Here is a 26,955-nt window from a genome sequence, read left to right as displayed (position 1 = left end):
AAGGTTCGTGAGTATAGTTATGGTAAAAGGCTCCTCGAACTACCGTTTCCAGTGGACTGCTGTTTATGTGAACATAGGCGAAGTTTGTTCCAATTAGAATTTGTCTATTTGCTTGTCTCTGTCAGTATTCAAGTGCCTTTAGTGTCTTAAAATGAAATGAAATGAAATCTTTTAGTTTAACGTCCCACGATTATGCCCTTTAGGCTAAGGAAGACAAATGATTAAGGCAAGTGAATAATGATGGAAGAAAAAATTTAAAAAATGAAATGAAATCTTTAAGTTTTACGTCCCACGATTAGGTTGAGTTGATTTTAGTTTAGCGTCCCTTTCAGCAGCGAGGCTATATGAGACGTGGACCTACTGATTAACGTGGAATCCGAACCACATGAGCTCCCGCCGGGAATCGAACCCGGGTCTCCCACGCCAAAGGCGCGTACGCTAACCGCTTTTTTTTGTTAAAAAGTTCGTCCCAACCGGGATACTGTTCGCCATGGGCTATTCGCGCAATTTCTGCGTAATCCAAACACGACAGGGACACAAACACAGAAAAATCCAGGGCAGTTAAAATTCCGACCTTGCTCTTCAGGGGGATTCGAACCCCCAGTGGATTGCGCCTCATGATCCGAAGCCGAACGCCCGAGACCACTCGGCTATTGCCACCGGCACTTAGCCACGGAGGAGCTCATTCCCACGATTAGGCTAAAGGAGACGGTGAAGATGAGAAGTGAATGGAATAGTGGAATGAAGAGAGTGGGAGGAAACGGGAGAACCCCTAGAAAACCCACGAGCACGGTGTTTGTCCACCACAAAGTCCACACGGAGTGAGCTGGGATCGAACCAAGGACCCGAGGGGAACGCTCTACCACTGAGCCACCGCGACCCGAAGAAAAAATGAAATGACAACCTTAAGTTTTACGTCTCATGGTTATGCTGGGTAGGCTAACAGAGACGGTGACGATGAGAAATGAATGAAATAGTGGAATAAAGAAAGTGGAAGTAAACAGCAGGACCCCGAAAAAACCCACGGGGTTTGTCCATCACAAAAATCACTTAGCGCGAGCAAGGATCGAACGAAGAACCCCATGCACCAGAGATGAACGCTGTACCACTGAGCCACAGCGGCACCCAATACTGAAGGAAGAATCGGTGGAATGGTAATGTGGGAGGAAACGGGAGTAACCTGAGAAAACCCACGGACACGATGTTGTCCACCGAAAACTTACTTGGCCTGGAATCGAATCAGGGACACCACACACTTGAGGTAAACGCTGTTTCATCGAGACAGCGTGTCTCCCTTCTAGTACACCTATCTTAAGAGTACATATGTATTTGTTATTAATACATGGTGCTACAATGTCACCGTTCAAATATTTATATAATTTTTTCGTGTCGTCTTAACAGCATTATGAACCTCTGAGTATGCGAGTGTATTGGTGCCCGTAGGGCAAAATTTTCACATAGTGCATGTAATTTGCTAGTGGGCCCCCGGGAAAGTGACCGTCGGGCCTATGGGTTTGGAGGGTACCTGTCTTTATTTATGAAAAAGAACCAGAGTAGTACAATCGATAAAGCGTCTATCTGTAAAAGCGGCCATTATTCGATCACAGGCAAGAGGCATCTACCCTATATTAAAACTTCTCGTCTAAAAACTAATATTTTACCGCTCAAGCTAACGGAAGTAATTTGTTCTAATTCTTGTATGCAGTTTGTTAAGATAAAAATGTGTACTAATTCTCTTAAGTATAGAGATAATACGATTTTTAGGGATGTGACTTCTGTCAATAGCTGAAACTGGGTTTCGGTGATCCTATTTTACAGTTTTTGCCCATAGATTCTCACCGTGATCATTTTTTCATTACAAAAGTCAATTAAGAACAGTTTAGAATGATATGTAAATACATAAATATTCGAGTTTTTTGTTATTTTAAAATTGCATTATTAAAAAACATTCGATCCGTCCGAAATACGGATTAAAATATCCAGTAAAATGTGTGGAATTTTTAACTATCAGTGTTGTGTGTGGTTCAAAATCTACTGAAACATACTGAGAAAATATTTCGCTTACTAAGTGAGGGTTAAATAAAAACTCGGTTGCTATAACTGGATTTCTGTTAGAAAATACCCCTTTTCAAGAAATTCTTTGGGTTACTAGCAAGTATTCGGTTAAGCCGTACTTTGCTTTATTAACCCATGTGTTGCCTACTAAGGCCTGTGACAAACATCTTGGTATTTCAGCTAAACGAATGAAACGCAAGCTCTGGCGCGACGTTGCCAAGTGGTAAAGGGGTGTGGCTATGGGTAAGCAGACAAACTACTGCGCGATCAGCTGACAGGGGATAGACGTGGATGTGTGCATAATAAACGTGGCAATACCGCTGGCCTCTCATTTGCTGGCAGCATTTAAAGGGGACTTGGAGCGCCGCCTTCAAATGCCAAAATGTTTGTTACGCCGTATAGTTCTAGGTTACTGAAATAACGAGTTAAGCGTGTAAAACAAGTAAAATTAAGTAAAACCTAGTAATAAGTAGTTAAACAAGTTAATAAGGCACGTTCGGTGAATCAGTCAACTTAAAAACAAAGTGTGTTAAGGTATTAATCTATTAACCCGTCGGACGGTACACCGAATGGCCTTCATGCGTTCACAATTTCTTTATTTTTTCCTTAATAACCTTTACGTACTCAATCAACTAATCCCCTTGGTTAAATTAGCCAACTATTCGGTCAAATGAGCGAAGATTAACTAACCGAGTAATACTCGGATGAGGGCTCAGTGTGTTATATGTATATTGACAAAGCAAAACGGTTACTAGCAACCGAATTTTGGCTGCTTTAACCCTGCAAATTTTCTCAGTGCAGTGTTCTTATGTGACAAGACGTTGGAAAGGACATCAAAGCACAGCGCAAAGCATTATTGACAGTTTTTAGCCACCATATCCCATGGATATGATAATTCTATATTAGTAGCATCATTTCAAGCCTTCACCAACATAAGGGTCTCATTTTTTATTTATTTATTTATTTTTTGTTTGTTAATGTATTAGTGTAAAAGTATTAAAACGCATGTGTTTCTCAAACTCATAGGGAACAATTGTGTCCTCTCCGGATCTCCCCTAAAGATGTCCCTGATCATTATCAATTGCAACATGCAAAAGTTGGACATTCAACTTCATTATTAGAGATATCAGCTTTTGATGAAACAGAAATCTTTCTTTCATTTTAAAGCCCCACGATTATGTCTTTTAGAGGCTAAAGAAGACGATGATTAAAGGAAATGATGATGATGGATGAATTCGTGGAATGGTAATGTTGAAGGAAACAGAACTACACCGAGAAAACCTACGGAGCAAAATCGAAAATAAAAGTATAAGTACTTCACTTGTTCAGCTTAACAAAGAGAGACAAAAACAAAAATAATGAGAACAATTAAAATCAAGCACGTAAAAAGGTAATTAAAACTTTCTTTCCATACAGGATGAAGAAAACACTTTATTAGCAATAAATTAAGTACATAAAGTAAACAGATTGTAGAACCATGAGAAAATTAGAGAAACTGATGTAATGACTGATGTTTCTCGTAACAAAAAACGTGAAATGCTAAGCGTTACGTGCTTTTTTCCTAAAACAAAAAATTTAAACATTTGTGCACCAAGGTTAAAGAAGAAGATGGTATTAGATGCATGATAATATTAGACACATGATAATGGTGTAATGACGAAAAAGCAAGGAAACGAGAGGACCTAGAGAAAACCCAGCCACAAGGTGCTTGTCTACCACAAAGCCCACTTGGTAGAACCTTAGATTGAAGAAGAGGCCCACGTACCAAAGGTGACATTTTGCTTATGTTTTGTATTCAGGCCGTCCGAGAAGTCCCCGTATTCCAAGATTTGATATCGCAAAAACCAATGCTAAACGACGTGACAAACATCTTGGCATTTGAAGGCAGCGCTTGAAATTCCCTTTAAATGCTGCTAGCAAATGAGAGGCCAGCGGTATTGCCACATTTATTTTGTACACATCCACCTTTATTCCCTGCCACCTGATCGCGCTGTAGTTTGTCTGCTTAGCCATAGCCACACCCCTTAGCACTGAGCAACATCGCGTCAGAGCTTGCGTTTTATTCGTTTAGCTGAAATGCCAAGATGTTTGTCACAGGCTTTAATTATATTCAATTTACAGGGTATATTAAATTGAAGACAGCAATTTAACAAGCGGATGCAGTTGATGTTCCCTCATTTATCTTTTGTTTGCTTTGAGTTTGTTCAGTTTAAAGTCCCACTTTCACGTCCGTTAGGCTAAGGGAGACTCATGATTAAGGCAAGTGAATAACGATGGATAGATTGGTGAAATGAGAATGTGGAAGGAAACAATAGTATTCCGAAAAAAACACGGGATTTGAGTTCGAGTTTTGCGTCCCTTTCAACAGTTAGGCTATATGAGACATTGACCTACAGCTTAAAATGGGAACCCAACCACATGAGCTCGCGTCAAAAATTGAACTCGGGTCTTTCACGCCAAAGTTGCGTATGTTATTTATATAGCCACACGGGAGCGCTGACGTCACCTGTGTCGTTACGTCCAGCGATCATCTCAGAAGATTTACCCAGAAGGGGGGAATGGTACAGGTAGCTCATGTTGAACATAATCAGAACTTTGCCCCGGGGAGGAATGTCGAAGCTCCGAGAGGTGCGGGATTTTCTTACCCGATCACTCTGTGAAATCATTACTGCTTACGTCACAACCTTGAGACTTCTTCGAGGAAACGCATTTCTCCCAACCAAGATTAATGTTGCTGAGTTTCTACGCCATTTTTATTTGAAGAGTTAAAGCTACCAAAGTCTAAGTCATATTTTCTTACAAGGAGCGGACATGAACCTGTCATCCGGACATCCGAATCAAACCTAGTCCATTCGATAAACATAACAAAGATATGTTCATGCACAAAAAAATAGCTGCCATGGACAACGGAGTAAGTCCCTGGGGCCCATTAATCCTGTTATTATAAAGGAAATCGTAGACTCGCAGTGAAATGGCTTTTGCATCAACATTGTTCATTGGAAAGTCATAGTTTATAGTTTATTCTCTTCAGCATGAAACAAGCTTTCCAGAGGTGCTATGTATTGGGGCCCATAATGTACTTGACCAAGGAAAATTGGAAGAATGTCGGGAAAATTCCCTCCAGATACCAATACACGCTTTCCCCTCATACTTATTCTGACTATCAATACAAAACTTGGTACATTCGTTTCTTATGCCCTAGAGTATTTTTCGAGATACATATGGATTCTGTGAATTTACCTGGGGCCACTCCAGAGGCGTAAAAAGTAAATGGAAGGGACTTCTGGAGGGAATTTTTCCGACATTCTCCCAATTTTCCTTGGTCAAGTACATTATGGGCCCCAATACATAACACTCTGGAAAGCTTGTTTCATGCTGAAGACAATGAACTATAAATCATGACTTTCCAATGAACTGTATTGATTCGATAGCTATTTTTCACTGTGAGTCTACGATTTTCTTGATACAAACAGGGTTAATGGTCCCCAAGACTTACTCCATTGACCATGATACCTAATTTTTTGTGCATGATGTAACGTTGTCTGCATACACATACAACCGTGGTCCCGCGATTAACATGTCTGCAGATAAAGCCAAACCTTGCCTAATCACTAGACACGATTCCTCTACCTTTACCCGCATATAAATCAACCACAAGCACACTTGGACGGTAAGTAGACCCACCGATTCTTGTTTTGGCAGCAGAGTAAAATTACTGAAATCACTTCCCCCCCCCCCTTTTTCTCTGGTAGCAATCAAGCTTAATTTTTAGCACTTCAGGAAATACAGGCAAAACTCTTATTTTCAACTGTAACAATTTATTATAAACCAAATAAATATATTCAACAACAACAGTAAACGCTCAAAACAAGAAGTAAATTTTTTGAATCAATTTTTCAACTTCTTCAAAAACACATGAACAAGAAATTACTTCAAAAGTAAACATTAATTCCTTTCAGAAATTCTTCCTAGTATTTCATACAATTCCAAATAAGTAAACCATTAATTTTTCCCCTAAAAAGGTATTTTATCTTCCAAATATCCTAAATTTGACTGTACACTTTTACCTTCCCATTTTCAATACTAATACGTGACTTATTTCTCTTCAAAATTTACAATCTTTCCTTCCGGTAGGCTAGGAATTACTAGTAATACGTCTACTCTATCCTTTACTCGTAGGCTCATTCCTGTGTAAATCCAAATATTAAAAGGTGCTCAAAAAACAATAAAGCTCTACCATACTCATAAGTTTATTGGGTCCGAACCGAAGGAATTGGGAAGTTCACGCACTACGACGGAAAATAATGAGAGGGTCGAATAAATTTCAAATCTCCTTCCACAGCCAAAAGCGGTTAAACAATTCGACCTCCCTTCATTCCCCAACACAGTACTAGAATCATACCCAATTCTTCCAACAGGTAGAAATTGTACTCAATTTACCAAGTACGAATATAGAAACACAAAAAAAAAATATTATTCAATTAACGTAATATTCTACAATCACTGAATTTTATATCCTCCAACCAATAAGCAAGTAATTCCTGAAAACGTCTCTAGACTAGAATTTACTGGTTTCTTCCTACCAAACGAAATTTTCTTATAACTTCATATTATTCCATCTACTAGCGTCACCTACCAATTCAGGTCTTCATTGTGGGCGAGCTACGGATCGCTCGCACCTAGCAAGCAACAGCCTGCACCACCACAAGTGCTGCCATCTATTGCCATTCGAGGGAACTCCTCGTAGCCAGCACCTATAACTGAACTGGAAGGGCTTCTAGCGAGTAGAAGTTGTATTACGTAACCCCTACCTTTACATATAATGTACAACATTCCAATCCATCACAATTTTTTTTCAGACGAAAACGCTAATATACGTTACAATGAACATTTTTTTGTTACGTTTATCGAATTTACTAGGTTTGATTCGAATGTCCGGATGACACGTTCATGCCCGTTCCTTCTTAGTTTTCCGGAAATTAACGTAAAACATACTGTTGTAAATTCGTTACCTTTACCATAAGATCATACAAGACAGTTACCTTTACCATAAGAACATACACTGTCATCCTTTGGCAGTTTAACGAAGTTCTGACTTGTTTTCTCTTCACAGATTGATTCATCCAAGTCTGGTTTCTGTGTCTAATTCTCTCTTTTTGAAAGTTCCACTGTGACCAAGCGGTTAGTGTACGCACCTTTGGCGTGGAAGACACTGGTTCATTTCCCAACGGGAGCTCATCTGGTTCGGATTACACTTTAAGCTGTAGGTCCTCGTCTCATGTAGCCTCGCTGTTGAAAAGGGTGCTAAAATCCAATAAATCTTTCTTCTTGAAAAAAATTACTTACACCACTGTAACTTTAACCCGTCCATTTATTAACTGGTAATTATGTAATATTGCTGACTTCAAGTCCAGTTAAATGTCCTTTGATTTTTCAAAATAAATGTTTATTATAAATAAAATTAATCATATTTACGTTCACTTTGGCTGTTAAGGATTAAAATTACACGTACGCATGACAAAATTTAATTTTCTGGAGAAGTAAATAATTTCAGAAAGGAATTAGTATAATTAAACTAAAAAAAGTTCAAATTCATTTTAAAAGAAAGCGAAATGACTCCTTATGGGTCAATCCATACGAAGTGGTCCAGAAGTGGTTGCTCGACCATCTCCGAAAATTATAAAACTTTGAGTGTAACGAACCTTGTGTATGAGAAGGTTAATAACACTATTCACGTTGTCGTATGTACAACTGTTCCTGAATAGCAGCCATCTTTGTTGTCGGTGGAGTGCCATTTTTTTTTTTGCGTTTTGAAGCGTTAACGAAAACTACAGTAGCTCAGGACGTACGTACCAGACAACTCCAAATAAAAACAAATGTTTAGAGGAGAGACTGAGGTACACGGAGAACATAAACTCTTGCTTCTAAATAAATAGCAGAGTAGCAAACCAATATATGAAATTATTAGAAAAAGTACAGAAAATTACACTTTAAAGAGGCTGTAATTTGGAATGGCATAAAGTGGGGGGTTCATAAGTTTTGCGCTGAATACTATTCCATGTAAAAAGTCTGCAGAAATATGCACAGCTATGATAATACTGGCATCTTAGATTTATGGGGGTCCGAAAGTTGAAGTTTGTGACTTTGATGCCATTTTGGAGGCGTAATATCTCAGGAGGGCAAAGTGCTAAAAATTGCTGCTTAGGCCACAAAGTAATTCTGTATGTGAATAAACTATTGCAAAAAAAAAAAAAAAAAAAAAAAAAGAAAGAAAAAAAAAGAAAAAAGAAAGAAAGAAATTCATGACTGATATTACATGGAGAAAAAAGAGAAGTCATGGTGGAAACGCGGAGAAAGGACGCGCGTGACTAGGGATGCGCACGAGACGAGTCGAGACAGGATTTTCCTGACAAAATTCGAGTCGAAACACGGCTCTTCCAATAGAGAAATATACATTTTTCGAGTCGAAATATAACTTTTACAGCACATTTTCGAGACGAGACAGTCACAAATCTTGTCTCCTGCGCATCCCTACGCGTGACGATTGTCGTAGCCAGGAAAAATTTAAATGTTTTGATATATTTCATGCTAGAACTCAAAAACTACGCATGGTTCAGCAATTAGACCCGCTTTTGTTTGTGTTCAGTTGTGCAAAAGCTTGCAAATGGCGTTTGTTTCATCTTTCTAGCTCCATATATGGTCTTTTCGGAGATGGTCGAGCAACCATTTTCCCCATTTTTGGACCACTTTAGATGGATTGACCCTTTTATAAATCAATGAACCGAAAAATAATTTTGAAAAAGATGGAGGGGTGTTCAACTCTGTTAATAATTACTTCTTTTGATTGGGGTTTAATTTTCTGAAGAGTAACTCGTAAATTTTCCCAAACTAAAAAATAAGTTCATTGGTTCCTCTATCAACCGTCTCCGTAATGTCATAGTCGATTGTATTTTTTTTTTTTTTTTTTACATCGATCTGTTGGTAAGATTTTTGTCTCTGGTTTACTGTAATATTACTTTACATTTTACAGCGTAACCTCAAAACCTTATTAATACACTAAAAATAACGTGTCAATATTAATTTCTGATTATTTTCCAGGAAACGAAAATTACAAATTTCCATCAGAACAATGGAAGTATGGTTGCCGTGGATGTATCTACTTCCCATATCACTTTTCTTCTTATATTGTATCAACGATAGGATGCGATATATCATCTCGTTCACTATTTTTGGTGTGTGTTTCGGACTGATTATTCCGCTGGTGTCGATGCCTTTTAGAATCTTCTACAAACGAGGAGATTCGGAGTAAGTTAACAAATAAGTTGTAAGTATAAGTAATTAAACCATTCGATGATTTCACCTCTTAGCATAGAGATTTTGAATAGATAAGTGTTTCGATTTTAGTGATTATTTTTGTTACTCAATTGAAACAATCACTTAAGAACATTATAAATAGTGATGATAATTTTAATTGTTGACAACTCAACAATGAGATACATGCATCTGAGAAAAATCCTTAAAATAAAATTCCGAGTATACTCGTGCTCGCAATGTGACTAATACCTATAAAAATCCTTAAAATAAAATTCCGAGTATACTCGTGCTCGCAATGTGACTAATACCTATAACAATTCTTAAAATAAAATTCCGAGTATACTCGTGCTCGCAATGTGACTAATACCTATGGGTATGGAACTTGTGAAAATAATAAAGAAAATACATTTCAATAATCGAAATAAACACAAAACAGTACTAAAATACCAATTAGTATATTTAGACAATTGTTTATATTTTATGGAGTTTGTGATTGGCCCGAGCTACGGACGAAAATAAACTGGAAGGCTGAATAAATGAGATTACAGTGACATCTACCGGAAAAGGCACGTAAACAACAACTTCAACACCAGTATCTGACGGAAACATACAGAAAAATGGAAAAACGAGTATAATCGTCCTCTTGAAACATACACGAGTTAAAAGAAGTAATACGAGTATACTCGAGATTTTATATTTTTGATAAAAATTAAACACATGAGTATTTTCGGGTTTTTATGTTAAGAAGTTAATTTCAGTTAGAAGGAGAGAAAATGAAATAACTAAGTGGATTTACATTTATTTTTCTGAAACGAAATGATTTAAAATTGGTTGTTTTTGGATTTTTTTAAAAGGAAAACTGGAATAGAGTGATACCAAAGAAGGAACTTCAATTTAGTGGAACTTAGTACTTAAGTAATTGAAACAGCTTATAAATAATACTACACAGTAACTTCTAATGACAATCGGTAATATTGTGGATGACTTCGACCTGGAGAGAAACTTACGGTAATTATTACGATATATTTGAAAATCTGAATTAATTTGAAAACCAGAATATATATATATATATATATATTTTAAATAACATCTCTTCAAAAAAAGAAAGTGGTAATGAATCTACCTATTTCTTTATTTTGGTTTGTCGCATATAACATAAAATTAAGAAGTACTTATGAATATTCTGTGATAAATAATCTTTGACAATTTCAGTTATAATTTTGTGATAATCTCATAGGACAATCTTTGACAATTACAGTTTTGAATATTAATAACTAATATTGTCAAAGAGGAACTCCGCCATAACCTTTCCCAACTCCGTGTTGAGAAAGAAGAAAGATGCTCCTGTAAGCAGGAAAGTGTGAGAGTTACTTTTGTGCGAGTTGTGTTCTATTCACGACGGTGTCAAATTCTAAGTGTGCTGTACCAGGGATCTTCTGAAGTTACCATCATTTAACAAGGACGACAAATTATTCATTTAATGTTTCGGAACAAACAGGGGAGTATGTTTAGTACAAGGGGTCCAGAAGCACGTAAAAAACACAAAATTTACAGGAGAAATGAATGATGCAAGTACTTAGACGTAACATAACGTAGCCAAATCTAACCTAACCTAACATAAACTAACCTAAGCTAACGTGAGCTAACATAAACTAACCTAATATTAGTAGAAATAAGCGAAATTCTGTATTTTTTTGGAAAATTATGCGGGACCCCTACACTAATATAACATAAACTAAACTAACCTAACCTATCCTAAACTAACCTAACCTAATCTAAACTAACCTAACCTACCCTAAACTAACCAAATGTGAACAGAAATTACCAAAATTGTAGTATTTTTTAGAGAAAAGAGCTGGACCCCTTCTGCTAAACATAGGCCCAAACAGGTTAATTATTTGGGTAGTCTGCAACACACAGACTTCAGGATGAAGCATTCAGCACCAGCGGATGTGGAAGCTGGGACTTGTAGTAGTTGTAGGCGGTTAAGGATACAAGTCATGACAGGATGAAGTGTTGTAGCTCCCTACCTACTCACCTGATGCTAACTCTGGCCCTTTTCAGGAGTAATGAATGTTGTGATGTGCTTCCAGCGACGAAGCGCGTCAATTGGCTGATGGTAGATAGACGCTGATAGACCGTTGATCAGTGATGGCTAGCCTACGGGTAAGAGTGCTGAACTGATGTGGGAAAGTACTGACTAATGACAGCTGAAGAGGTTTCAACTTTCCTCCCAGCTTGAGGAAAATGCGGGCCTATTGGGGAACAGAAAAATGTGAAGGTGTACAGTTTACTGCTTAAATGACAAGGCTTGCCAGAATAATTATTAAAATTGCATCTGAATGATGTAGCTCTTACTAATAAGAACTCACCTGCCAATTCTGACCTCTTAATTAGAGAAACAATTCCGATTGCCAACACTGCTTTTAATCTGCTCTAGTGTTTGGTAAAGCAATCCCTATACTGTATTGTAGTGGACATGATTCCGACCAACCTAAAATACCAGCAGTAGAGCATCTGGTTTCTTGACCTTCGTTAATCGGCCTTCAGCTGGACATCACAGTTTTTCCAGAGGTTAAAACCTAGATGTGGGATGGTTTTCACATCTTGCTGAATTTTATTCATGTACACAATTCCAAATTTACGAATTCTCGTATTAGTTGTCGTTTCTTCATCTTTCGCTTCCAGAACCCTTGTAGATAGCCTCTTGTAGTGCGTCCAGTAAGGGAACGTCTCTGACAGCTCACAGTGACATTGCCACTACTCGCGTGTCAAGGTTTTTTTCGGTGCAACTGTAGTGGCAATATAATTAATGATATAAGACAGAGTGATCGTGGTTGGTAACACTGGTATCAAAGTAGGGGCTGCAATGTCCCACCGCATGTGGTAAGAAATGTCAGAGACCATCTCTTATTGGCCGTGCTATAGGAGCCAAGAACTAACATAACTGAGTTCTACATGTTCGTTGTAGACTAACTTAGCGCATGCGGAACCCGGGTAATAGACAGAGCCAATGACCGAGTGTTGCAAGATTTGCGGGCAGTGTCTCAAAACACCTCTCTGTTTCTTTTTCTATTGTCAAAGAATATTTATTGCAGATTATTCATAGCTTTAACTATCGAAGATTGTTTATTAGATTGTTTACTATAGATATTACATAGCATATCATTCTACAGATGCTGTTTCCGTTACCATCATCATAATCATCATCATAGGTATTCTGCCCTTATTGGCAGGTAACTTGCTGCAACTCAGAAGCTTCCATGCTACACGATCATCCGCTAACCTCTTAATCTTCACGTACGATTTTTCTGTTTTGATATTGTCCATTAATTGTAGTCCCCCTCGCCGTCTCCCTCTCTTTCCTGCTACCATTCCCTCTAGCACGTTCCTCAGAATACAGTACTTTTTTAGCCAATGTCACAACCATTTTCTCTTCCTCTTCTTAACAATATCTAAAACTGTTCTTTTCTCCCCCACTATTTCTAATAGTCTCTAATTCGTTCTCCGCTTGACCAGGTAATTCACTCGATTATTCTCCATACCCACATTTCGAAAGCTTCCAGTCGTTTAGACAAGCAAAATGGTGTAGCAACTTGTAGAAAAACCTTTTATATGTATAGCGTTGGTCATAGATATCCATAAAATAATGCATATTTTAACGAACAATATTGCGGAAAATGTTTTTTTTTTTTTTTTAACAAAAATGTTTTAGTTCTGAATGAAATCCATTTGATTCTTTGTTTTTAAAATTTAAGACGAAGTTACCAATAGGCTATAAGAGCAGAAACGCTGTACTAAGTGATGCCATTCATTCAAAATTCTTGTTTATGCAAAAGCTATTTCCTTACAGGGAATACATTTTGTATAATTATATAGTACAGCTTACTATATATATATTTTTTTTCCTTCGCAGCATCGTATACAGAACATTATGTACCGCTTTGGTGAAAATTCTCGGCATCGATGTTGAGGTGCGAGGAACTGAATTGTTACGTCAAAGCAAAGAACCAATGATTTATGTAGCTAACCACCAATGTTGTTTGGATACTCTTAGTAAGTAAAGTATTAATTGTTTACCTAGGTAGATAAGTTTAGGAACTAAAAATGTAAATAACTTTTAATTACAAAGAAAATTTATTTACTTTGTTTCTCATGATAAAGATAAAACTAATGCAGCCCTCTCCTCTCTGCAATTATGCAATGTTCGTCTATTTCTATTGCTACTGCTACTACTAATGAGAGATTATTTCTTAGGGGAGTGTCAATATGCAGGGATTTAGAGTAAGGATGGGCAAAACCGTTTTTTTTATAAAACCCGGAAACCGGTTTCTAGAAAAACCGACATTTCGGTTTTCTCCAAAACCAGTTAGGTTTTTCATCGAAACCGGTTTCGGTTTTCACCAAACTGGTTTCGGTGAAAACTTTTGGAAAACGCATAAAACTATTTCTGTGGAAACAGAATCAGTTTCCGGAGAACAACGAAACACTATTCTGTTCAGAAATAGAATCTTAAAAAAAAACGGAACCGGTTTTGAAGAAAACCGAAACTGGATCCGGTGAAAAACCGAACCGGTTTTGGAGAAAACCGATAACCGGTTTCGGTGAAAACCGAATCGGTTTTAAAGAAAATCGAAAAACCGGTTGTTGTGCCCACCACTAATTTAGAGTAGTACTGCGAAGATACAGGTAACCCTTGTCGAGCAGAAACGATTTGTTCTAGGGAGTGAATTTCGTAGCACCGGGGGTGAAATTTCCCTGGGCCACGCCCTAAAGTCATTACTTCTAATAATGCTTCTGGTATCAAATCATATCTTTGAAAGTACAATTATACTTTTTCCCATGGATTATGGTGACCGTGAAGCCTATGCTCTACACCAATCATTAATCATACACCAATCAGCTATAATGCATCGGAAGAATTCGGTACGATTCGTGGAGCTGCCTTCTGACCACACATTTGAGAAAAGGTGAAACAACAAAAGTACACCAACAAGGTTGCCAAATTGAGAAGAGATGTTGAACGATCGACTAAAGAACAGCACTTAAATAATTATATAACACGAACACTAACACTTATTCAAATTACGGTAGACAGCAATAATAATAATAATAATACAAAAAATACAAAACAACGACAACAACGGTAACAACAAAATAAAGAAAACGAAATGTAGCGACAATCCCAAAACGGTATGCGCATTTTACTTTTAATATAATTACCTTTTAAGTTTACAGATATAGCAATATATAAAACACTATACACTGAAAAACTCGTTGTGGCGAGGCTTTGTACTGATGGACTCTTTCCTAGGTGAGATCACGTTCCGTGAAGTTTTGGTCAGGTAATATTCTATTCAGCGAGATTTTGGACGAAATTTTGGCACGCGAGGTTCAGGCCAGGAGAAATTTTGACACGTGAATTTTGAGGCAGAGAAGTTTTCGGTACGCGAGGTTCTAGCTAAGCGAGATTTTGGTACGCGAGGTTTTCGTCAAGTAAGGTTCTGGCCAGGCGAGATTTTGGCAAGCGAGGTTGCGGGCAGTGAGGTTTTGGTTAGCCGAGATTTTGAGTCGAGAGATTTTGGGGAACGAGGTTACCACCAGGCAAGATCTTAGGCCCGGAGGTTATGGCCACGATATATCGGCCGTGAAGATTTTGTACCCAAACCGGTGCTTGTAATACCCAGAAATATGTATAAATAAATAAATAAATAAAAGTCTAAAACTGCAATTTTGTTTCCTATTTCAGTTCTAATTTATTTTTCTTTATTAATGTATTCTAGTGCTTTCTGCATATGGGAAAGATGCATCCCCTGTAGTTTCGATAATAAAGAAGGAGCTCCTGTTCGCTGGACTTCTTGGAATTTATACTTGGTTCGTAGGATGCATGTTTGTCAAGAGAAGAGCCACTCAGAAGGAAAGAGATTTATTTAATCAACAAATAGATAAATGTTTAACGAAGGACAAGGTGATATATATATATTACTATTTTAAGAATTTTTACAGTTATAGATTACATTGTGAAAAAATAGGGAAATCTTACATAAAAAAACGTTCGCGTGAGCATTACTCTTGTATCGACTTTTTTTTTACATTGCGAGACTTATATGCAACACCAGACATTAATCATCTATGTTCTGAAAGAAGCTACACTAAGATTTAATATTATCATTGGAATGACAAATGTACGTATTCCATATTCGAGTTGTGACGTTACCTCCGGTAGATCTACCGATCGCTGTAAGAATCTGTAAGAATTATAGACGACGGGTGCTTCATTCCTGATATATCGAATTGATGAATAGAACATCGATCAGTATATCTTGTAAAAACATATAAGATACAGGTGTTAACTTGGAATCATATCTACCGATCCCTGTAAGAATCATAGGCGAAAGAGGCTTCATTCTTGAGATATAGAATTGATCAAAATGCGGATCGGTCAGTATACCTCGTAAAAACATATAATATACCAGTGTTAACGTAGAATCATATCTACTCCGCTCTAGGTGACGGAGGCTTCATTAATAAGACATCGAATTGATCAGAAGGCGCAGCAACCTGTACATCTCGTAAAATCATGTGAGGTACGGGTGTTAACTCGAAAATCGAAAATTCTGAAATTCATCTATTGGTTATTCCAAAGACGGTATGTCCAATCTTCTGCAGTGGACGCCAGTATTATAGTAAATCGCAGACCCTTTGCTAGACTTTTATGAGCTGCAATTTTTCAAAAATTCATATAAGATTCTCTAAAAATGCAAATCATATTCAATGTTGAAAGCAGTGAATATAAAAGCACCGAAAAATGAGCTTTTTTTTTTTGTAGTGAATTGACAAAAATAGAAACACCCCTTAAAAATGCAAAAAGAAAAAAGAAAGAAAAATCAATTTTGAAAACAGTGAAAATAAAAACACATACTGTACAAATGATCTTTTTTTATAAATTGCACTTTTTTGCAATGATTTGTTGCGAAATAAAAGGACAATAATTATGCAATTCTGAAATAGTGTACACTTGAAGATCAACTTATTTTTGTAAATTACTCATTTATGGAATGGATCGACAGAAAATATAAACATTCCCTGAAAATATAAAAAAAAATATATAAAAAAATATAACAATCAAATTTTGAAAACAGTGAAGATAAAAGCACCCCAAAATAAACGCCTTTTGCAAATTACACATGTATGCAATGAATCGACACCCCCTAAAAATGTAAAAAGTCAAAAAAACAATCAAATTCTGAAAATAGCGAAAATAAAAGCACCCCAAATGAGCTTTTTTATAAGTTTTTATTTATGCAACGAATCAACATAAAATAGAAACAACCCGCAAAAGAACAATAATTATCCAATTTTGAAATAGGTGCCAAAAACAATATGATACAATTCTAATATGATAATTTGGATCAGTGATATTGACTATTTGGACGTTGCCCTCAAGTAAATATGTAATTGCCATAGCCTATACGAAGAGGTCATAAAGTATGGCAAAAAAAGACAAATGAAATCAAAATTGGCTTACTGGAGGATACAGAATTCATGCTTCTACGGTGTGTAGATCACCAAGGTAATAATATACACAGATGGAGAACTTCTAGAGTGAGGTCTTCGTATTGTAGTTGTTAATATAACGGAGATGCGTACAGAACTTCAATTTAGCATAGGTTCGAATCCTGTTTACGAAAAATGATGTTTTTCTTTGAACAAAGAATCTCCCTTATATATCAAAGAGTAAGGATGTAAGAAAACTACAAATGTGTCACAGTTGTGTAATATAGTGCATTACATTATAAATATTAAACCATATCATAAATCATTCTTCTTTAGTCTCTAATGTATATTCTTTGGTAGAAAGTAACATAAAACCTGAAGTGATAAAACTCTATTGCTACTTCCGGTTTCTCTATTGCCACTTCCATTATTAATTGAGAAAATATGACGCCATAAAAACCAAACTCCTTCACGGGGTGTACATCGACACTGTTTACTTATTTTAATATATAGAAACACAGTTCGAAGTTGTAACACTTAACCCATGCTGGTCTTTCTTTCAGTGTAGTGTCCAGATTTTTCCAGAAGGAACTAGATCCGGAACGAATCCAAAATGTTTTCTACCTTTCAAGAAAGGAGCCTTTTATGCAGCCATTAGGAACCAAGTCTCGATTCTACCTTACGTTGGATCACCGTTCTATTTCATCAAAGATGGCAAATGGACCGAGCGCCCAGGTATGATTAAGTATCAATTTACGCTAAATATAAAAATTAGTATGTATGTTTGTTTGTTCAGTATAACAATCTGTAGCGTAACCTCGGCATATTACTAAGTAACTATATCAAAAAGACCGAAGTCCAGAAGAAATTATAAGTTATTTAGATATCTTTATGCTTATCCCAAGAAGGACAGGATGGTCCGAAGGAGAAGATGAGAATTCAGAGAAGAGCAGAGTTCAAAGGAGAGACGAGCCGAGTTCCAAGGAAAAGAGGAGAGTCGAAAAAGGACAGGAAAGTTCAAAGGAGAATAGGGTAATTCAGGGGAGGAAAGGAGAGTTCAATGGAAAAGATGGGAGTTCAAAGGAGAGGAGAGCTCAAACGAGGAAAGGAGAGTTCAAAGGAGAAAAGATTTCGAAGGAGAAGAGAGTTCAAAGTAGGTCAGGAGAGTCCAAAGGAGGAGATGAGAATTCAAAGGAGAAGAGGAGAATTCAAAGGAGAATAGGAGAGGCCAAAGGAGGAGAGTAAAGTTCAAAGGAGGTAAGGAGAGTTCCAAGGATATGATCAGAGTTCAAAGAGAAGAGGAGAGTTCAAAGGAGAACAGGAGAGTTCAAAGGAGAAGAAGAGAGTTCTAAAGAGAAGAGGAGAGTTCAAAGGAAAAAAGGGGAGTTGAAAGGAGAAGAGGAGAGTTCAAAGGAGAAAAGGAAAGTTTAAAGAAGAAGATGAGAGTTCAAAAGAGGAGATGAGAGTTCAAAGGAAGAGAGAAGAGTTGAAAGGACGTAAGGAGAGTTCAAAGGATAGGATAGTTCAAAGAGAAGAGGACAGTTCAAAAGAGAAGAATAGAGTTCTAAGGAGGAGAGGAGAGTTCTAAGAAGATAAGAGGTGAAAGAAAAAGACGATAATTCAAAACAGGATTTCAAATTAGGAGAGAAGAGTTTTAAAACCCATTTCAAAAAAAAGAATGTCTCAGAAGCGAAGGCATTGCACTCTATATTTATTATGCTTAGTTCTTTATTCTTTCCGTCCAAAGCTGAACACGTTTGCTTGTTCTATATAAATCGAAAGAGTTTGAATGATGTTAGCCTATTCAGTTATTTCGTTTTACATACCATAAACGATCTAGATTAATTTATTTCTCGTTGTTTTATTAATACAAGGAATTATATGTATAGTATATACAATAAATTTGTTATGTTTTTCAAAATACATCTGTATTTCCGCTACCAATTATATTCCCACAGTAATAAGCGAGTGTAAAATCTACTAGGTAGTAAGGATGATTTTATGGTACTGTCATAAGTAATTTCTCTTGAATATAGTGTAACTAAGACTGCAAATACATAAGATACCTAAGTTATCCATTACGAATGTCCTCTAGCGCTTTTCGCACCAAACCAGAGACTAATTACGTTACAAGTTACCTGAACTAGAATTCCGGTTTTTAATGGGGCTGCACATCGGAGAACAAGGGAAGCCAATTGCTCGTCCTGAATTTTGGAAAAGGGTTTAGTACTTCCAGATAAATGTCAAAATATATCAGATTAGCTTATTCACCCACTTACAGTATTTAATGTATTTAGCGTAGTTAATAAAGTTAGTAATGTTTGCTAATAATGCTTTACATGAAGTATTATGTGTATCAAGGTTTTTATATTCGCGACTTCGGTTGTTTATCGGTCCCCTCCTTCGTTGAAAAAAAATCCTGTCTGCGTCTCTACATGACAGTTTTAATTATTTATCTTACTTTTTTGCTTACAAAGATGCCTATCTTCTTGAAAGCATGCTAATTAGCCACTGTCTTCTCTTTCCAAATTCCTGCTTGGAAAAGTGTCGGATATCTATTTTCAATTCTGTTGAATTACCCTTTCCAGCCCATTGATAACATTTGGAATCACTAACTTTTTATAATCATAAATCTAATATTAATTCATGCAGTTTCCCCATGTAATCATTACACTCATTCTTTGTAGTACCATCATAAGTTGGTACTTCTACTCACTTGCGGTGAAGCAAAACAGGGGATCTAGGATCTAGCACCATTGCAACAGGAAATACTGTGAACATGTGTTTTTCCAACACAAAAAAAAACTCGGGCTGGAAAGGGTTAAATGAATTTTTTAGTTTAACGTCCCGCGCTTATGGCTTTTAGGCTAAAGCAGACAAATGATTAATGAATGTGAATGATCATGCAACAATTAGTGGAATGAGAATGTGAGAGAAACGTTCCCGAGAAAACCCACCGATTCCATGTGGTTCACCACAAACTCTTGTGCCTGTAGATTGAACCAAGAACCTCTTATCAATGTATCACTGTGCCCCACTTCAGTTTATTTATTATGTCATGGTCAATCTTAGATTTTGAGTCTTCACACGTTTTGTCAAGTTAAATTGGAAATTGAAACAACTCTGGAACATCTATTTCGGTGCTCTATGTTCAAATTGTAATAAATTTGAAGTGTTTTTGAAGAAATGTCTTTTACTAAATTGTAATCTAAATGGAAAATCTTTGTTACCATCCTTATTATTAATTATTAGCGGGTGAGACTTCTTAAGATATAACTCTGAAAATGATAGTGAGAATGTCCTCTGAACACATTAACACATACACAGATACAGACGCAAACAAAGAAAATTTTAATTACAGAGCAGTCGAGTTTGGAAACAAGAAAATCCATCGTTCCTAATTGAAACACATAATGCGAAGATAATGAAACTTACAAGTCGACTATAGCCAAGTGTTAACTAGGTTTCACTTTGAATTGGAAGCAACTCACTTCAATTCATTCAAAGTAGGAATTTTTTCTGTCCATACCAAGCTTTGCACAATGCAATAAGTTTTGGAATGACTTTTCTAAGTTGTGGACTGGTATCCAAGACCTTGTGTTGAGAGAAACTAGAAGTGCTTGGTGAGACTGACAAAATAATCGGACAAAGTGATTAAAAAAAGAAATTCAATTATTCTTTTCCTGTGTTGTTTATAGTTACCGGTTGAGTTGTCTACAAGTTGGTCAGTGACAGCCTTCGAGTGCTTATTGTGTATTCCTGGTACTGTGTAGACGAAGTGGGTCAAGTAGGACTTTCTTAATACATGCACTACACTTACATCTCTTTCTTGTACATTTACTCGTTCTTACTTACACTTTTTCCTTTTTACATTATACATTATACTTTTTTTTCATTTTTCATTGTACTTACACTATCTGGATAACTAGCTCTCTTTCATTGTCTCAACTTCTCTCCCGATTTTGACTTTTTCCTGATTTTGACGTTTCCTTTTCCTGATTGTGATCTTATAGGCACTTTAGTTTTCATTTCAAAAGCCCTTCTTGTAAGGTATACATATGACAATTTTACATTTATAGCCTACATGAATTATGTTCGAGGGACCTATTTAACCGTTAGTGGTTTTGGAGAAAGAATGTCTAAAAGAAACGAATGTTATATAATTATGTAGTTATTTAAGCTCTTTCAAGAATATGAAGAAATGGCCAAAGTTTACTTGATGGGAGCCAGCTTTTTTTTTCTTCGAAAAATGTTATATTAGGTTAGTTTAGGTTTGGTATTTTCAATTAGCAAGGCCCTCATCATCTAAGCATTAACCAAAGAAAAATCAGTATTGTTTCCTAATTAGCGTACTGTGCACATAATTGTCGATCCTCATCAAGTCGTATGGTCACATCTTAATTACAATGGAGTCCAAACCTAAGTCTTAAGAACGCAGGCCTTAAGGAATATTTAATAACAAATATTTTTTTCTTTTTTTATGTTCTAGGTAAACATATTATACGAATTCTTCCACCAATCTTAACGAAGGGGATGACGGAAAAAAATATGGACGAACTGATGACAACAGTAAGAAGAGTGATGGAAAACTGTTATTCGGAATTATCGAACGAACTCAGCTATTAAAATACCGACATCAATGATTACTAAAGCAAAGGATAACTTATATATATTAAATACCCGATATTACAATAAATGGCAGGGGTTGGTTGATTTCCTTTCGTTGCCGGAGCTGTATGAGACGTGGCTTATAAGTTAATGGGAAGTTGAAGCATGTAAGGGTCTACCGTGAATTCAAGTCTTCCATACCGAGAACATGTGTGTCAACTATATTGTTCTATAGGAAACCGATAAACTGTACTATATTTGAAAGACAACATAAAAACAAAAATCTGCGTACAAAGTTTATCTATGGAGGGTGGCTTCTCCGAAGATAACTAAAGTTTGCGGACACTCTTGTTCTCGACAGTTCTCTCCTTGGTCAGGGTTATGCTCGATGTGGTAGCCACGAGCAACTGTCATCCTTGTGCATTGTAATTTTCGCTATAGACATGCAGGAGAAAGGTGAGGGAGTGGAATTTCAAACCAGATTCCTTGATAGGCTTTCCAGAGGCCCCTAAGGAGTCTTATTAAGAGTTTTCATTTCAGCAAGCTAACCGCGCAGAGTCCACTGGGGATGAATCTAGAGACTTGCAAAGGGATGGAGTAGAAACAGTAGTCTCAGCCTTGATTTGTAGATTGTACCATACTGAAATTCATTCGAAGTAACAGGTTGCTTTGAGTATATTGATCTACATTTTACGGGTATCAGTGCCTTAAATTACGGGGTATGAGTGGGTAAATTAAATAAGGCACCATGACTTGTGTCCTGAAGTAAATCGCATTCGTCTTGACCTTAGAATGTACATGATGGGTTGGCAACTGCCCAGGTGACCAGAAACCTTGAACCACCATAAAACCTGAAAAGTTCTCATGATATTCCCAAACAAAGTAGTTGCGCTCTTTCGTATCAGTTGAAACGTTAAAAAATGACACTTGGTTTATTAGTATCGTTGAGGTAGACCGAAACTCATCGCGAGTGACAACCCATTGTCATATTGTCAACTGCAAGGTGCTGTTTATATAGCTTTCGTGCGTTTGTGAATCTCTTCTGACCACACCTGTGCGCTAACTTACGACTTTTCTTTTTATGACGTATCTTCTGTGATGACAGGAATAAATGTATTCTTTAATTCAGTGAACTCTTTACTGTAAGGGTGTTGCGTATTACACGGGGGTGCCCAACTTCGTGTACATTTCACACCTTTGTCTTGATGTCTGCGGCCAATATTTTTACAGTTCTGGATGACCATTGCCACTATATACCTGGTGATATTGGCAGTTCTTGTACTATACACAATAGTTAGTTATCAATACTAGTTATCAATAACAAGTACAGTGTCGCACTGTACCGAGTTGCATCCTACAGTGTCGATACGTACCCTTCACAAAACCGTGTTACCTTTTTCGACATATCTGCAGCTCATTGCAACCACTTCCACACAGTATTATGGTTGCCTTACTGGATCATTCGACAACAACGGAAACACGTTTCCTAATCATGTCATGTGCCCGTGAGCAACTGTCAAACCTTCCTCTTCTGAAGTGAATCAACCATCTGCAAAATATTAAGAGATATCCAACTCAGTAGCATTCATACTCAAAGAAACTCAAAACATTTCAATATCAAACTACTTTGAACTATATTGTTACCGAGGACTATATTGTATACTGTTTTTCTGTGTAACTTCTTAGTTTGAAGTAAACTATAATATGCATTTACTGTGTTTTTTTTTTACCTTGATAGGATAGACAAATATAAAATCAAATGAATTGATAAAAGAACTTATGCGATACTTACTAGGAATGTAATTGAACCTGAACCCATAAAGTAAAGGTGGTGTATATATTTCCTGAAAGCTTGGGTCAAGGTAAGATCAAAACCAGGTTACCAAAATTGGGGAGGTTTCATGCATTCCGCTTGGGGGCAGCACTTTACATTCATTGTTATTAAAATCTTTAAGCGTGTTCAGAAAGTCCATTGCAATCTCGAAAAATCTGGAACGGTGAGACAAATATGAAAACAGAAAAAACATATCTTTCATCATTTCAAAGATACAATGTATCAAAGTAAAATAAATTGTCCGGGATTCCCCCGCGCGGTCCTAGACGGGATCCAACTCAAAATTTTTAAATGTTCAACTTGCATATGGTATGAAAGTTGGTGTTGAATGAAAGAGGATAAATCGAGTCTCGATTGTTTATGATAAGCCTGGTCAAAATAGCGGTAGGTCAAAATATCAATACAATCTTCATTGCAAAGTCTATGGCCACTCCTATGAATCTGAAACGGTGGGATAGGTTCAAAAAATGTCAACAAACTGCTTCTATTAATTTCGCAGAAAATAAGACGAGCTCCTAAAAATTTAGTAAACAAACGGAAAAACAACACCTTAATGAAATTTCTCAATATTTCTTCGAAAGCAATAAAATGAGAAAATGTAACAATGAGTTAAACTTTTCAAAATAATGTGTAAATGTATATGCAACTGTGAGAATACAAATTGCGATTTTTTTTCCTCAAACGCAAAAATATTTGAATATTTAACATGAGTTATGGGGAGCGAACATTACAGCTGCCCATGCCAATTCCCTAACCTCTATTTTCCTGTACCGATTTTTTCCTGTTCTTGCAATAGACCCTAACTGTTACCACAATAATATATACATTTACTGTGTTATACATATTATCCAACTTATTAAAAGGTAACAAGAGTTTTAGGAATGATCCAAAAAATGGATCAAAAGATTGCGATCTTGGCCGATAGTTAATTTTTGGATACGGAGTTACTAAATCGATTTTTTTTTTTTAACGGTATAAGCATATCATACTGAGTTAAGTGATAGTGTGAGTTGGGTACACTATATGCAGTTCTCCAGTTTTTTTTTACGGTATAAGCATATCATACTGAGTTAAGTGATAGTGTGAGTTGGGTACACTATATGCAGTTCTCCAGTTTTTTTTTTTACGGTATAAGCATATCATACTGAGTTAAGTGATAGTGTGAGTTGGGTACACTATATGCAGTTCTTCAGATATAAGACCTACAAGAAAATTTTTGCCTGAAATATATTGGATTTTTTTGTCCAAAAACAACTTAAATGATATTAAATAAGTAGGAACACTGCTTAAAAGCGTTTAACAATAATAGCTATGATTACTTATTTCAGTTACTTAGATTGACGGCTTTAAAATTTTGATCTCACTTTCAATTTCTTCTGATTCCAATCGTTGTTTTCTCCTTAAGTCATCTCATTTTTCTTTTCTAGTTCTTTTAACTTAACCATTTTCGTCGGTTTAAGTACTACCTGAGATCTCTCTTTTTCTCTTTTCTTCCAAAGCCGAATCGTATCTTGTTCTCGTACCTTTTACAAGAAGTTAAAGAGTCCTGGATCTGAAGCACTGAGACATCTAATTCCACATATGTAGGCCAAACAATCTTCCAGTTGTCGTTGAGATACCGAAGAAGCCTCTTTGAAATTTTCGACCAATAAACTTTTGTTAATAGAAAAAAACAGACTCTACACTTGCATTTCCATGTGAAATAATCCATGTTATTTTCACAAGACACCACAAGTGTTTGAATTCACTTTTGTCACTTTTTAGAACTGTTTTATAATACTCATCAAGATTGGTTTTGCTTTCATCTGAATTCAAGTAAGACGCCAACACACTTTTAGACGGTTGAAGCAAAGATTCGAACTCTTTCTGAACTAGCTCTGCTTTAACATAACGAGACGACTGATGGGGTATTTCCAAGAGTTTCGTCATGCTTGTCCGGGTAATTGCAGGTTTATGCAACAAAAACCTCAAGGTCAATGCATGAAATGGCACGAGTAAGAGGATATCTGAAAGGTCATTTTTCGATTTTTTTTTTCAGTAGTGCCTATCAAAAATTTTGGACAATCACTCAAGAAACTGCACTTGCTTACTTCATTTACATCTTCAAGCTTCCTAATGTATCTTATTTTGTGCCCCGAATCCTATATCTACATTTTTTGAAGCTTTCAGATTACTTTTAACTTCTATAGCTTGCCGTCAGTCGTTTCATTGGACATCGGCATTTAAATTTTATCATATATTCTTTAAAAAAAATGTTTACAGTCTATTACGGTGTGAAAAAGCATTGAGTAATAGCAAATTACCCTCCATTTATTTAACAGTACTTCTACACTATTATGTTCCCAACAGAAAGAAATGTCACCATCATGGGCTGAGTTATGGGGGGCTTAGGGAGGCATTGCCCTCCCAACTTTTTGAAAAAAAATGCCACCTATAAAATGGCCACCTACCAAGACTTCTGAGACCGACCAAAAGGTCTGCCCCCCCTCCCACTGCCCCTCCAGCAGACAATTCCTAGCTCCGACTATGGCCACCATTTATAACGTGAAGTGTTAAAGATCAAAATATCTTCATAAATTACGTTCTTAATATTAGAAATAATGTTGTGTACAACCGTACATGAAGTGGTAACAACTTTACTTAACAAGTTTACATACTATAAATACAACTCCTAAAACTCTACGAAAATCCTTTATTTATAGTGCTTCTTTCAACAAATAATTAGTAAATTATTGGCTTATTTTAACAAATAGGTAAAATGGACAATAGTTTCATTTTCTGAGAAAAATCCCCAATTTTCCCTGATTTCAAGGTTAAGCACCATTTTCCCTGACTTTTCCCTGACATTTGACCTTGGTTTCATTTTCCCTGACTTATCCCTGTTTTCCATATTGGTAAGAACCCTGAAGACGTTTTGTGAGCGATAAAAATGTGCATAATTTTATACCGTAGTGCTTTTTTCAAGTGAACAATAGTCTGGCAACTGTACCAAGTTGCTGGTTAAGAGAAAATGACAAGAATATGATGTGTAGGTGGCCCCTGGTGGGGAAGACGACAATTAAAGTAAATGTTATATTGTGTACCTGCATTGGTTTCTCCCCAATGACTATAGTTAGCGTAACACATGGGTTACTGTGTGTTAAGGGGCCTCATAAACCAAATTAAAGTACCGCTAATTTTGTCATTTTTGTGTAATCAAACTGAAAAAATAATCAAGAAATTGCTTTGTAGGAACAGCAGTGTGCATGAGATACAGTTATCACGAGTCGGCTAACTGTTGTCGTTAAGCAGAAATTTGTGGAATTCGCATTAACGAAAGCAGTTAGCAGACTAGTGATAACTGTGTCATGCACACTACTGTTCGTACAAAGCAATTTTTCGATTATTTTTTTCAGTTTGATTACAGAAAAACGGTAATTTTTAGCGGTACTTTAATTTGGTTCCTCCGAAACCTGGTCCTTGAGACCCAGGTATTTATTCATCCGGCTGCCTGCTTACGGATTTGTGGTCATAAAATCCACAAATCGCTGACCAACCTGTGTGCGACATTTTGGCGACAGCAGACACGTTACCGCTAAGTGGGCCGCCGGGAGAAAAAGTGTAAAGTCATAGGCGGGTCGCTGTCGATACTGGCCCGAGCCTCGCTG

The 26,955-nt window shown here is 36.7% G+C and overlaps 1 protein-coding gene across 1 annotated transcript in view; it reads left to right on the top strand.

Annotated features, from left to right (window-relative positions):
• The window catches only part of LOC145661551 (uncharacterized), a 28,349-nt gene extending 5,173 nt beyond the window's left edge, over positions 1-23,176 (top strand). Inside the window, exons 2-5 of the mRNA XM_081727027.1 lie at positions 13,286-13,425; positions 15,153-15,337; positions 17,430-17,601; positions 21,356-23,176. Coding sequence (XP_081583153.1) covers positions 13,286-13,425; positions 15,153-15,337; positions 17,430-17,601; positions 21,356-21,492 — 634 coding nt within the window. The 3' untranslated portion in view covers positions 21,493-23,176. The remainder of the gene's footprint in view (positions 1-13,285; positions 13,426-15,152; positions 15,338-17,429; positions 17,602-21,355) is intronic.
• Positions 23,177-26,955: the final 3,779 nt, after the last annotated feature.

This window comes from Thermobia domestica, chromosome 1 (genome assembly GCF_964235325.1).
Source record: "Thermobia domestica chromosome 1, izTheDome1.hap1.1, whole genome shotgun sequence".
In the NCBI taxonomy this organism is placed as follows: domain Eukaryota; kingdom Metazoa; phylum Arthropoda; class Insecta; order Zygentoma; family Lepismatidae; genus Thermobia; species Thermobia domestica.
This window is presented reverse-complemented; position numbering and strand designations above follow the sequence as displayed.